Consider the following 11993-nt stretch of genomic DNA (forward strand, 5'->3'; position numbering starts at 1 on the left):
GCTTCTCGCATCATATCACTTAAAAATATTTTGTTTTTAATTTTTATAATACCTACCTACCTGTGTACCTACTTAGTTTTACTGTGTACCAGTTTCAAACTGGTCGCGTCATGTGTGGTCTCTCAACGGACGCTATGGCAGAAACTTAGATGCAACTCAAAAGTAACTAGCAGTTGCAGTTTCTTAGCAGTTGCGTTTCACCGTCTATTCTGGGCCTTACTTTTTTGGTCGTTGAGCAGTATCGTCTCCGCTTTGGGTATTAACCAATTTTAGTTCTAACATATAATAGTAGTCTTTGGTTCTAACTAATTAGTTGGTACAGCACAGTACATTTTTGTTGCACCTTATTACTACTACACATAAGACACATTATGCCACATGTTTTGAATGCTTAGCAGTTGCTGATGTCAGGCAGGGATCCTTGGCAGTGGTTCTTCCAGCCATACCAAGCCCTGAAGCCATGGCGTTTGTAAATCTTTTTAGCGCAGGTCGCAGCCTTCGTGATGTCTTCGGTGATAAGCTCTGTAAGAATATCACGTGAGTTTATTCAGTGAAATGCTTAAATTTCTAGGAGGGTGTCCTTTGAAGGCGTTTGGATTGCATCATTATCATCCTTAGGTCATTTAGACTCCGCCGTAGAGGCACGACCTTTTCTTATTTACGATATACCTACTCTCTCCACGTTTTGGGGAAGCGTTCAACGTTTCTAAGTAAGTATATTGATGAAAACCACCTAACCACATGCTAGAAAGTAAGAAAAATCAGGCCGAAGGTGGAAGCGAGTTTCGCCCGGAACACTTAACCATAGAGGAACTGCCTATCTTACCTCTTACTGCCAAAACACAACAATGCTGTTAATATTTCTGTTATGGCAAGAAACTTTGGTAAGATGGTGGTAGCTACTCGGGCGGGCTTAGAAAATTCCATACCACCAACCAAAGCGAGCAGAAAGGCCCTTAATGGGAATCGAACCTGCGACCTCTGGGTCTGAGACAGGTAGTCTTACCACTAGACCACCTAGAACACATGGGGTTAAAGCCTGTGGCGACATGATTACGTAGGTAGTTGACCAGTGGCCACCATTGAAAGAAAGAAAGAAAGAAACATTTATTACGATGAACATCACTTAGTTAAGGACAGAGAACGTATAGGTACCGGAAAAAAGGACGAAATAGCACATAAATATTACAAGGAAATAAAAAGTGAACTGAGCAGTGCTATCCTGTCGCAACAGCGATGCCCATCGTAATGGGACTCCACTCAGCATATGGTTTTCAGTGGGCCTCATGCCGTGTCCTCAGTGGATGTAACGGACACTAACCTAAACTGCATATCAACATCAACAAGGCCGTATAAATATACTATAACAATAATAATAATGTGAAAATAGTTGGTCCACTCACCAGCGCAAGTGACGTGGCAGTCTTTGCCGGCGGGGCCCGACCGAGTGCACCAGTAGTTGTCATTGATCTGGAACAGTCCGTAGTCCTTTGACCCGTTCTTGTTCACTGGGGAGACCTTCCCAGTGTTGCCGCCACTCTCATTTTCTATCAGGCATACCCCTGCGATTTACAAAAATCAGGTAAAGAATTGATATAAATATAGGTAGGTGTTTTCTACCTTTAAGATAGAGCTAGATTAAATAAGTATTCGTCTTTTTAACTTCGGCGGATACGAAAAAAATAATTGTAAGTAAGCAGTAAAGTAGGTACCACGATACGACCGCTCTAAAATGATAGGGTTCCAACGGCCAAAATGCGCTGCGCCTGATTGTTAATGCACATCTTTACACCGGGCTTAGAATTCAAACAAACTGGATTTAGTCTGGACAAAGTAGGAAAAAAATGTTAGGTACTAAGACATTGATTTTGATCTTTGGGCGAAAAGACCTTCATAAATAACAACAGCGGCATTTAACTAGGTAGGACCTTCATTTTTTTTAATCTTTCATATCCAAATATAAGTTACACAAAAGTTTAACAATCACATAAACAAATTCCTATCAAAGAAGATGGTTAAAATGAATCAAAACTGGAAACTAAAACCAACTTACAATCCCTCATCTGGGCCTCCGGGAACCCTTGCGTCCTCAGCTCTTGCACAATTTCGCACCGCCTGAGTCGTACAGCGTCGCTATACCACAAAGCTGCCACGACGAACACTACAACGACTGCTAATCTTGGCATTTTTATATTTTATATTGATTTAGTTACTATTGACTATGTCCAAGGAGTTTTCAAAACTGATGCGCTCCGATGTCCAGGAGTGGTTTATATACGCCACGTTTTCCCTGAGACTGCGGGCTTTTATTTCTGTGTATTATGAAATCGGCACATGCATTATTGTATGTGCGATATGATACGGGAATCCCCCAAGCAAGCGGTTGAACGGGTGTCGCGATTTAACTCGCATTGCGATGAGACGAATGAACTTTGACATTGTAAGATAACTCTTTACGAGTGTACTTGTTATTTTGCTGTTAATTTCAGAATAAAATGATTAAGATGTTAGGTACACTACTCACGGACACGATAGTCCAGAGAAACGCTGATTAAATAATTGGAGAAGGCTTTATTGGGGCTATCTACTCCAAAATCATTCCACAATCTTCGCACTCCTTTTCGCATCACATTCGATAGTTTTTAATTTTTGTAGTACCTACCTAAGTACTTCCGTTACTTATTAAGAAATGATAATATTTCTGTTACAATCTTTTGATCATAGAGCAGCTTCTCAGCTTTGGGTAATCACCAATTTTAGTTCTAAGTATAAGTTTGTACAGTCTACAGTCTTTTTGTTACACAATAGCACTTCACACTTTTTGTTACACAATAGCACTTAATATTACAATTAACATAAGATGCCAAATGTATTTAGAATGCTTAGCAGTTGCTGATGTCCGGCAGGGATTCTTGGCAGTGGTGGTTCCAGCCACTCCAAGCCGAGAAACCGAAGCGTCTGTAGATCAGCTTGGCGCAGTCCGAAGCCTTCGTGATGTCGTCGGTGATAACCTCTGAAAAAATATCACATTTTAGAGGCATGCATAATTGTCTAGCAAGGCGTTTGGATTTCATCATAATCATCAGATCCTTTTGTATACACTGCAGGCAGGAGTACCTACTACCTTCTCTAATTTACCAGATTCAAATGGAGTATTTGGCCTACACTCCCTACGCTGACCAGACGGGTTGACAAGCTTCTCCACCATAGAAGAACTGGCTATCTTATCTATAACCAAAACACACACGCCCTACTACCAACCAAACCGTGCAGAAAATGCTGCCCACACTGGGTATCGAGCCCGGGACCTCTGGTTCTAAGTCAGGTTGTCTCAACCGCAGAGGCGGTTAAAGTCTGTAGCTATAGATGTAGTGACCACCATTAGTCCACTCACCAAACGGGAATATTCTCACCTCTCGTTCCCACCGCTGCAACTCTGTGTAGCCAGGATCTACAGCTTGACCACCATTAAAAACCGTGAAGGTCAAGTCAAGTCAAGCCGTGTGGTGACGGCAGAGTAGAAATACATTTGTCACCAACCCCTACTCATCCCGCGGGTGTCGTAAGAGGCTCTTAGGGACAACACACCAAACAGAGAACGGGCAGCAGCGCTCTCTGAAAAACAACAATATTTTAAACTGCGATCTCCAACCCGCCTGCCAAGCGTGGGGATTATGGCAAAACCCTCCACTATAGTGGAGGAGGCTCCAGCAGTGGAATGTAAAGGGCTGTTGATGATGATGATGAAGGTCAAGTTTGTCCCCTAGTCCACTTACCAGCGCAAGGGATGTGGCAAAGGGCGGAAGGGCTCGAGCGAGCGCACCACCAGTTGCTGTCGATCTGGAACAGTCCGTAGCCCTTGAACCCGTTCTTTTTTGTCGTAATCTTCCCTGTGTCGCCGCCACTCTCATTCTCTATCAGGCATACCCCTGCGATATACAAAAATCAAGCAAAGAATATCATTAGAGGTGGATCTTTAGAATTCGTCTTTATTTTCGGTAGATACGAAAAAAAGGAATCGTTAAGCAGTAAAGTCCCGCTCTAAAATTTGAGGGCTCCAATATTAATTCCAACGACGACCACAATAATAAGGATGTTACTCTGCATTGCGCTTGATAAATTAATGCACATCTTTACACCGGGCTTTGAACTCAATCAAACTGGTTTTTAATCTGGCCAAAGTACTAAAAAGACCTTGATTTTGATCTTTGGGCGAAATGACCTTCATGAATAGCAAAACTTTGTCAGTTAGGCAAGAAGTTACCTTTATTTAAAAATATTTTGTTGATATCAAAATGAGTTAGACAAAAGTTGTAGACGGTTACATTAAATCTCACTCTTCATACGTTGTGGTAAATAGGGTGAATATACATAAGGAAATAAATAAACGTACAATCTCTCATCTGGGACTCCGGGAACCCTTGTCTCGTCAGCTCAAGCACAATGTCGCACCGCTTGAGTATTTTGGCGTCGCAAGACCACAAAACTGCCACGACGAACAATACGACTGCTAATCCTGCCATTTTTTTTATTGTTACTGTCTGACTGCTACTGGCTACTTATGTCCAAGGAGTTTTAAATACTGATGCGCTCCGATGCCCGGGAGTGGTTTTTATACGCCACGTTTGTCCTGAGACTGTGGGCTTTATCTGTGCGTACTTATGTGAAATCGCAAATGCATTATTAGCATGCGTGGGGAATCCTTCTAACGGTTGCTTGGGTATCGGGATTAAACGACTGAATTTCGATGAGACGAATGCATTTTGACATTACATTTATAATATAACTGTTTTTAATATTTCTAAATAAAACAGTTAGAATGTAGGTACACTACCTACTCACGGACACGATAGTCCAGTAAAAACTTATTATAACATTGGAAGAGGCTTTATCGAAGAAGATGACAGAAGCAGAGAACATAGAAGATAAACAGACTGCGTAATAGGAACATTTGAAACTTTTTATGATAAGTAAGTGTAGGCATAGATTGTGTAGGTTTATTTAATATTTTTGTCCTGGAATTTATTGTATGAAGAGAAACAGTGTTGAGAACTACATAGTTAATAAATAACTAAGATTATTATTGTGTAGTACCTACAGAGTTTTTAATTCCGTAAATTACCTACTTTGCATAGTTACTATCCTAATTTTATTAGTTTTATCTTGCATGGCACTGACGAATATACGTCCAGATTTTAAATAGGAATCATGAATACCTACAGGTTTTCATATAATAAGGAACAATAACTACAACATACAATATGTAATTTGTTTATTTACTTCTTAGCTTATGAAAGGTTATTCAGCTGTTACCAAGTAGGTAAGTAGTACCAAGTGGTAGTGCAGTGAAAAAAATAGAGTCTCCAAAATCATACTCTTCGCACTACTTTTTGCATCACATCTTAATCTTTAGTTCTTTGTTAATTTTTATAGTAGGTACCTACTTCTTATCTGTTAGATCGTAGAGCATCTTCTAAGCTTTGGCTAATCATCAATTTTAGTTCTAAGTGGCTTTTGTCCAGCAGTGGATGACATTTGGCTGAAACTACCGAATGAGTTGGTACAGTCTACAGTCTCCACTACATCACACTATCCTACATTTTTGTTACATAATAGCACTTTACAACTAACATAAGATATCACATGTTTATTTTGGATGCTTAGCAGTTGCTGATGTCAGGCAGGGATCCTTGGCAGTGGTTCCTCCAGCCATACCAAGCCCTGAAGCCATGGCGTTTGTAGATCTTCTTAGCGCAGGTCGAAGCCTTCGTGATGTCGTCGGTGATAACCTCTGTAAGAATATCACATATTAGTGGCATGCTTAATTTTTGGATTTCATCATCATAATCATCGGTCTAGTCTATTGATCACCCAGGTGATCAAAGTGGACTTCCAGCGACAATTTAGTGTCCATTGATACGATGCCCCAGTTAAATTATTATTTTAGTGTCCTTTGATCACCTATAAATAAATCATACCTCTGAATAGTGATCAAAGTGGAATAGACCTATTTATCAGGTCCCTTATTAGTATACATTGCAGGAGCACGAACTTCTTGAAGTTAGACTAGTACTAGAGGCAAAAACTAAAGGTTTGGCCTGGACTCCCCACGCTTACAAGTGGCGAGCTTCACCCGGAATCTTCAACCATAGAGTAGCTACCTAATCTTATTTCTAACTGCCGAAACACAACAATGCTGTTAAAATTGTTGAAGAACGAACAGGCATAGGTAAGAAGACGGTGGTAGCTAGCTAGGCGGACTTAGAACAAGTCCTATCACCAATCAAAATTTTGGCCCAACTGGGAATACAACCCGGGACCTCTGGGATTACTCACCAGCGCAAGTGACGTGGCAGTCTTTGCCGGCGGGGCCCGACCGAGTGCACCAATATTTGTCGTTGATCTGGAACAGTCCGTAGTCCTTTGACCCATTCTTGTTTGTTGGGGAGACCTTCCCAGTGTTGCCGGCACTCTCATTCTCCACCAGGCACACCCCTGCGATAAAAAAAAGTTTAAGATACACTATTCATTAGAGGCCGTTCAACTTCGGTCGCCATGAAAAAAAAATATCGTAAAGTATTATTCGTCTCCTGTACAAGTAGGTATAATCGTACGACCGGACCACGGTAGCCGGACCGTTCTAAAATTTTAAGGCTACAATATTCATTTATTCGATACCAAAACAACAAAAATTAATGGTTTTTAGTCCGGACAATACTAAGAACTTGATTTTAATCTTTGGGCGATAAGACCTTCATAAAGAAATATCGGCAAGAAACTAGGTAGGTAAGAAGTTACCTTTATTTAAAAACTTTTTTAAATTACCTATACAATAACGTTAAATAAATGCATATATCCACAACAAGGGTTAAAATAAATTGAGTTATTGTTACCTAAGACAGACATTAGGAAGTAAAAAAAACTTACAATCTCTTATCTGGGACTCCGGGAAACCTTGACTCCTCAGCTCACGCGCAATGTCGCACCGCTTCAGTATTTTAGCTTCGATAGACCACAAAGCTGCCACGACGAACAATACAACGACTGCTAATCTTGCCATTTTTATTTTTAAAGTTATTATCTGACTGCTATTGACTATATCCAAGAAGTTTTCAAAACTGATACGCTGCAATGCCCGGGAGTGGTTTATATACGCCAAGTTTTCCTGAGACTGCTTATCTGTGTGTATGTGAAGTCGCATGCATTGTTAGTATACGTAATAGGGGAATCCTTCAAGCTAACGGTTTCTTGGGTGTCGGGACTTAACTCTCATCGATCAGATGAATGAACTCTGACATTTTTAGATAACTCGATTGCCTTTAATTTTATAATAGGTAGTAGGTATTAATTACAGAATAGCTAGCTGCATAACTGAGAAGGTAAATCAACCAAAATCACTTCATGGTATAATTTATGTTATCATTATATTGTTCAAGCTTTTAAATTAATACAGCATTTTTGTGTTCCGACAATTGGAGGTAAGATAACCACAATAACCAGTCAAAAATCAAAATCAAAATCAAAAATAATTATTCAGTTTAGACCACAAGTGGCACTTATGTTCCTCTGTGGTTGAGGATTCCGAGTGAAGCTCTCTTCGACCTGATCATAATTTTCCGTCAGGTGAGATGCACACCAAGAGTTGTGGATAAAAACAACTTATTTATAAGTTCTTCCACATAGAGAGCACCTCACAAACCATAAATTAAATTCCAGAAACGATTATTTCTTTGCACCGACATTTTTTTACTTTATATCTACATATAATTAACCGCCTTCATTTCGAATATCAGCTTGAACTCATCACCTTTTTATTAACTTGGCTGTACGTGCGTATTAAAAGGTATCAGGTAGAATTATCGCGGCGAAATTATTTATGATACTCGTACATAACATATTGTATACAAGTTTTATTTATAAAATGATTAAAAGTGTATTTGTTTCGCTCTTGATAACGATTGACCCGAGGCTGAGGACATACGTTGTTTGTATATTATTATGCTACAAAGAACTTAAAGGCTTATTATGATTCAAAGGCCTTACACACATGTCCTTGGTGGAGCATGTGCATTATAAAAGGTGTAGTAAACATCGAGTAAAGAAGGCCAATGAAAAGGCGATGATACTCTTGATCACACATACTGAAGTGTGCCAGTCTTTTAAAATAGACACTGCAGGTGATTTTCTGGCAATTGGACATCGTTTTATATCTCCCTGCTATGCTATCATTTAGAAAGTTGGTACCTACTCAGTTTAAATGTGCCAAAGATGTCAACAACAATCTTCAGTGTTCCATCGGACTAGCGTTTTGAAATGTAGAGCGTTAAAACGGTCTATTCCACTTTAATCACCTGGATTTGATCACCCAGGTGATCAAAGTGGACTCCAGGCGATACTCTGGTCTGGTGTCCGTTGATCACCCCATGGATAAGATCACCTAGGTGATCAAAGTGGACTACTTATCCATGGGTGATCAAAATTATACAACAAAATATACCATGGCTGTAGAACAGATTAAAATAAAATAGGTCTGAGCTTGGAAATAAATAAATAAATTAGGTAGAGTGGTAGAAGAATAGGAACTTAATATGTAAAAGTTTTTAAGACAATGTGCCTTTATTCAATATTTTTCCCCTGTTGAATACTGGCCATAACAATAACAAACACAGTGACTTCTCGTTATCGATTTGAGCAATTCGGATGAGGAAAGAACATTTCAATAATACACAGGCGCCTAGGCGTGATGATTCATTATACCTACAATCTACAAATTAGTTATCATATATCATAGAGAGGGAATTCACCTATTTTTTATAGCATTGATGCAATGCTATTTGCTTAATGACAGAATCACTTCAATATTTTTTTTAACCATGAAATCTTTTTAACACTAAGTATCACTAGGTACTTTACCAGGTATTAGTATAATTTCCAAGTAGGCATGTAATTAATTGTTTTGTTCATGAAATAGTAAAACAAAATGAATACATTTAAATAATTATTGTTAGTAGCTTAGAAGATAACATTTTACCGTCGTTTTCCTGTTTGGCTAATAATTTCATAAAACCTTCATATTTGTATTAAACTAGATAGGATCATTTGTTAATTACTAATAATACAATTAATTATATTTCAACCATTTATTTCTATAATTAAACTAAATATTCCATAATAAAAAAAACAACTTAACTACGGCTTACTACTAACATTAGTGGTTATTGGAGTAGTGGTATCAATGACTTTTGTTGGGAAGCTTAAAATGGTGGTAGGGTTACCACTAGTGGCCGTGGGGATGGTATTAGTGCTTGGGAGAATGGTCAGTTCCTCTCTCCTAGTGGTCAGGATGTCAGCTACATTGGCCACAGTTGAAGCAACATGCCTGGAGTCTGAGGTTCCTTCGATTGGTTCCTCTGTTATGTGGTGGTCAGCGCTTGGGTTGGCATCCGCTAAAATGATAAAAATATGTTTACTTTTATAAAGGAATTGTCTTTAGCTAGTTTGAATCACACTAGATTATCTTATTTGAGCTGATCACATAAACTCTAAAATGTTTTCGCCACAAAGTTATATTTGGATAGGTTATTTTTTAAGGATTTTAGAGCTAAAGATTGAAGTTGATTAAGAGAAATGTAGAGAAAAATAGATTATGTGGTAATACTTAAGTATTTTCTGCCATTGTCCGCGGCCGACCTTCTAGTATTATTCAAATTTCTGAAAATAAAATTATAGAATTACATTAGTTATTACCTAGATATTTATTTAAATGGGGTATTAAGTATTAAGGGAAATCAGGCCATCGTAAGTAACAACTAAAATAGGACGTCTGACCTGTCTACAAAAAAAGTAAACACCACAAATACCTTCGTAATTGTGGCGTTTAGACTTAATTTCCATAGGTATATTCTATCCCAACACTGGGCTTAATCCTAAAGTAGACCGGCTATAAAATTGAAAGAAAGAAAGAAAGAAAGAAAAGTATTTATTCGATTAATTGTGAGCAAAATTATATTTATTTCTGATAGGACGATAACGACGAAGTGGACGCTGATTGTAAAACGGTTCACGGAATTCTCATAAACCTGCCATTTGTAAATAATGTCTAACAATCGATTAGTTGTATACCTAATTGATTGTGAAAGATTTGCAAATGACAGGAACAAATTATGGAACATTAAAGTATTTGTTAGCTAAGTGCGTATATACAAGGTAAATGCCTCGTCAGACAGAAAACGTGGCTGGTCTCGGCATAGCAGTTTTCAGGAACCATGCTTTTGGTAAATTAGTTCAAAAGTTGTCAAAACCAACTGAAAAATTAAACGTAGTTCCGTCCTACTGAATTTCAGCCACAAAAAGCTTGACCCAATTCTTGAGATGGAATCTTGCTTAATTCGTAACTTTAGCTTTTTAAACGACTGAGGCTGAGTTGACATTAAGGCTGAGTTGCACCACCTAAATTTAACCGGTGCTTTTTGTATGGAATTTGACTGATTTTTGACGTTTGTCAAAGTTAAAGTAAGATGGTGCAACCCAGCCTAAGAATCAAAGAATGTAACTCTATGTAACTGTTTGTTGTCCCAAATAAAAAGAAAAAAAAAGAAATGAGATGGGATTTTGAGATTATTCTCACATGACTTCCATGATGTCTTTTGTGACAGTAGAGCCGTCATCGAGGCTGAACACGGCCTGGTACTGGCCGTCGTACTCCTCGCTATACTTGTCGATGTGGATCGTTATCGCCGATGAAGACACCTGGAATTAAATATCCTTGTACATTTTACACTGCGCTTCTATTCCCAAACTAAGCAAAGCTTGTACTATGGGTAAGTACTAGGCAACGGATATAAACATACTTAAATACTTTTTTTTTGTAAATACATACTTATTATACATGCAAAACACCCAGTCCAATACAAACAAATATGTTCATGCACACAAATGTTTGTACCTCAGATCATAGAAGTTTGTACTGTGCGGGAATCGAACCCGCTACCTCCGGAATAGTAGTCCCTTTCGAACCACTACACCAAACGGCCGATGTACAACGAATTGGAGACTAGTTAGGAAGTAGGATGCTGGAAGTTTTTTTTTCTTTCGATGGTGAATTGATTTCGCCCACCCTCCGGAAAAATAACCCTAGATACGTCAATGAGCACTCACCTTAAATGTGGCAGGTGATGAAGTCTGGTCTGGATCCACCAAATTGCTCTCCAATTCTTCAGCGTTTGTGGGAGACGTGAGCGGTATACCATTTGCATAAACCTGTGAATATTTGGCTGAATCATTTTAGGGTCAAAAATATAAGTTATAGTTTAAGAGTAGGATAAGTGGTACGCAAGTTTGTACACAAGAACAGTTGTGCTTGTTGTATGCCCTTTGAGAGTCGATGATTAGTCATTCAATATAGGTTTAATGAGTATTTCTCAAAAAAAATGTACGTAACGAAACGGTAGTAACGAAATAGTAAGGCCATAAGGCTTGTTATACATTGGCGAAATATTGTGAATGCTCTTCATTTATTCAATTCGAAATATTTGTAAATATGCACCCAAATACGGGGTAATATTAAGGGGTTAGAAATAAAATAAGGGAGTAATCATTCATACTATTTTAATAAAATTATTTTTGTTCCATCATGTTTATCCATTTTGAGTCGTTCTCTGTAAGCTTTTTGCCTTTCGGCATTGGTTTTTGGCGGCATTCCTAAAAAAACAAAAGAAGTAATCACATAAAAACGTAATCTGAATGATTTGATAATTTTTTGCTGGTGGCACTTCTGTAAAGCAGATAGTATTCAATCAATTAACGCTCTATATTTTTTGAAATAAATTAAGTAGTGAATATTACTATGCTTAGTCAGGTAATAACAGTATACACTCAGCATTATGTTGTATTTTTTCGTAACGTAACGAAATTCGTAAAAAACGTAACGAAATATTAGACAAAATGAGATCAGAAACAAGTATTTTTTTGATAAAATTTGTTACAGCAAATAT

The 11993-nt window shown here is 38.2% G+C and overlaps 2 protein-coding genes across 2 annotated transcripts; both read right to left on the reverse strand.

Annotated features, from left to right (window-relative positions):
* Positions 1-391: 391 nt before the first annotated feature.
* On the reverse strand, positions 392-7147 carry LOC135072753 (uncharacterized). The gene is made up of 6 exons (XM_063966791.1): positions 6928-7147; positions 6337-6495; positions 5664-5791; positions 2054-2189; positions 1404-1562; positions 392-522 (listed from the first exon to the last, which is right to left on the reverse strand). Exons 1-6 carry the CDS (start codon positions 7058-7060, stop codon positions 392-394), a joined length of 846 nt encoding a protein of 281 aa, XP_063822861.1. The 5' UTR covers positions 7061-7147.
* Positions 2557-4616, reverse strand: LOC135072682 (lysozyme-like). The gene is made up of 3 exons (XM_063966690.1): positions 4394-4616; positions 3777-3929; positions 2557-3013 (listed from the first exon to the last, which is right to left on the reverse strand). The coding sequence occupies exons 1-3, from the start codon at positions 4521-4523 to the stop codon at positions 2883-2885; spliced, it is 414 nt and encodes a 137-aa protein (XP_063822760.1). The 5' UTR covers positions 4524-4616; the 3' UTR covers positions 2557-2882.
* Positions 7148-11993: the final 4846 nt, after the last annotated feature.

The sequence above is a fragment of the Ostrinia nubilalis genome, chromosome 6 (genome assembly GCF_963855985.1).
Source record: "Ostrinia nubilalis chromosome 6, ilOstNubi1.1, whole genome shotgun sequence".
NCBI classification, from domain to species: Eukaryota; Metazoa; Arthropoda; class Insecta; order Lepidoptera; family Crambidae; genus Ostrinia; species Ostrinia nubilalis.

Coding starts and splice junctions, on each gene's coding strand:
- LOC135072682 (XM_063966690.1), bottom strand. CDS start 4,523: ATGGCAGGATTAGCAGTCGTATTGTTCGTCGTGGCAGTTTTGTGGTCT. Junction 3,930..4,393: donor GGAGTCCCAGATGAGAGATT/GTACGTTTATTT, acceptor TGTATATCGCAG/GGGTATGCCTGATAGAGAAT. Junction 3,014..3,776: donor TTGCCACATCCCTTGCGCTG/GTAAGTGGACTA, acceptor ATATTTTTTCAG/AGGTTATCACCGACGACATC.
- LOC135072753 (XM_063966791.1), bottom strand. CDS start 7,060: ATGGCAAGATTAGCAGTCGTTGTATTGTTCGTCGTGGCAGCTTTGTGG. Junction 2,190..5,663: donor TGCCTGACATCAGCAACTGC/TAAGCATCCAAA, acceptor ATATAAAATATA/AAAATGCCAAGATTAGCAGT. Junction 1,563..2,053: donor GGAGGCCCAGATGAGGGATT/GTAAGTTGGTTT, acceptor TGTAAATCGCAG/GGGTATGCCTGATAGAAAAT.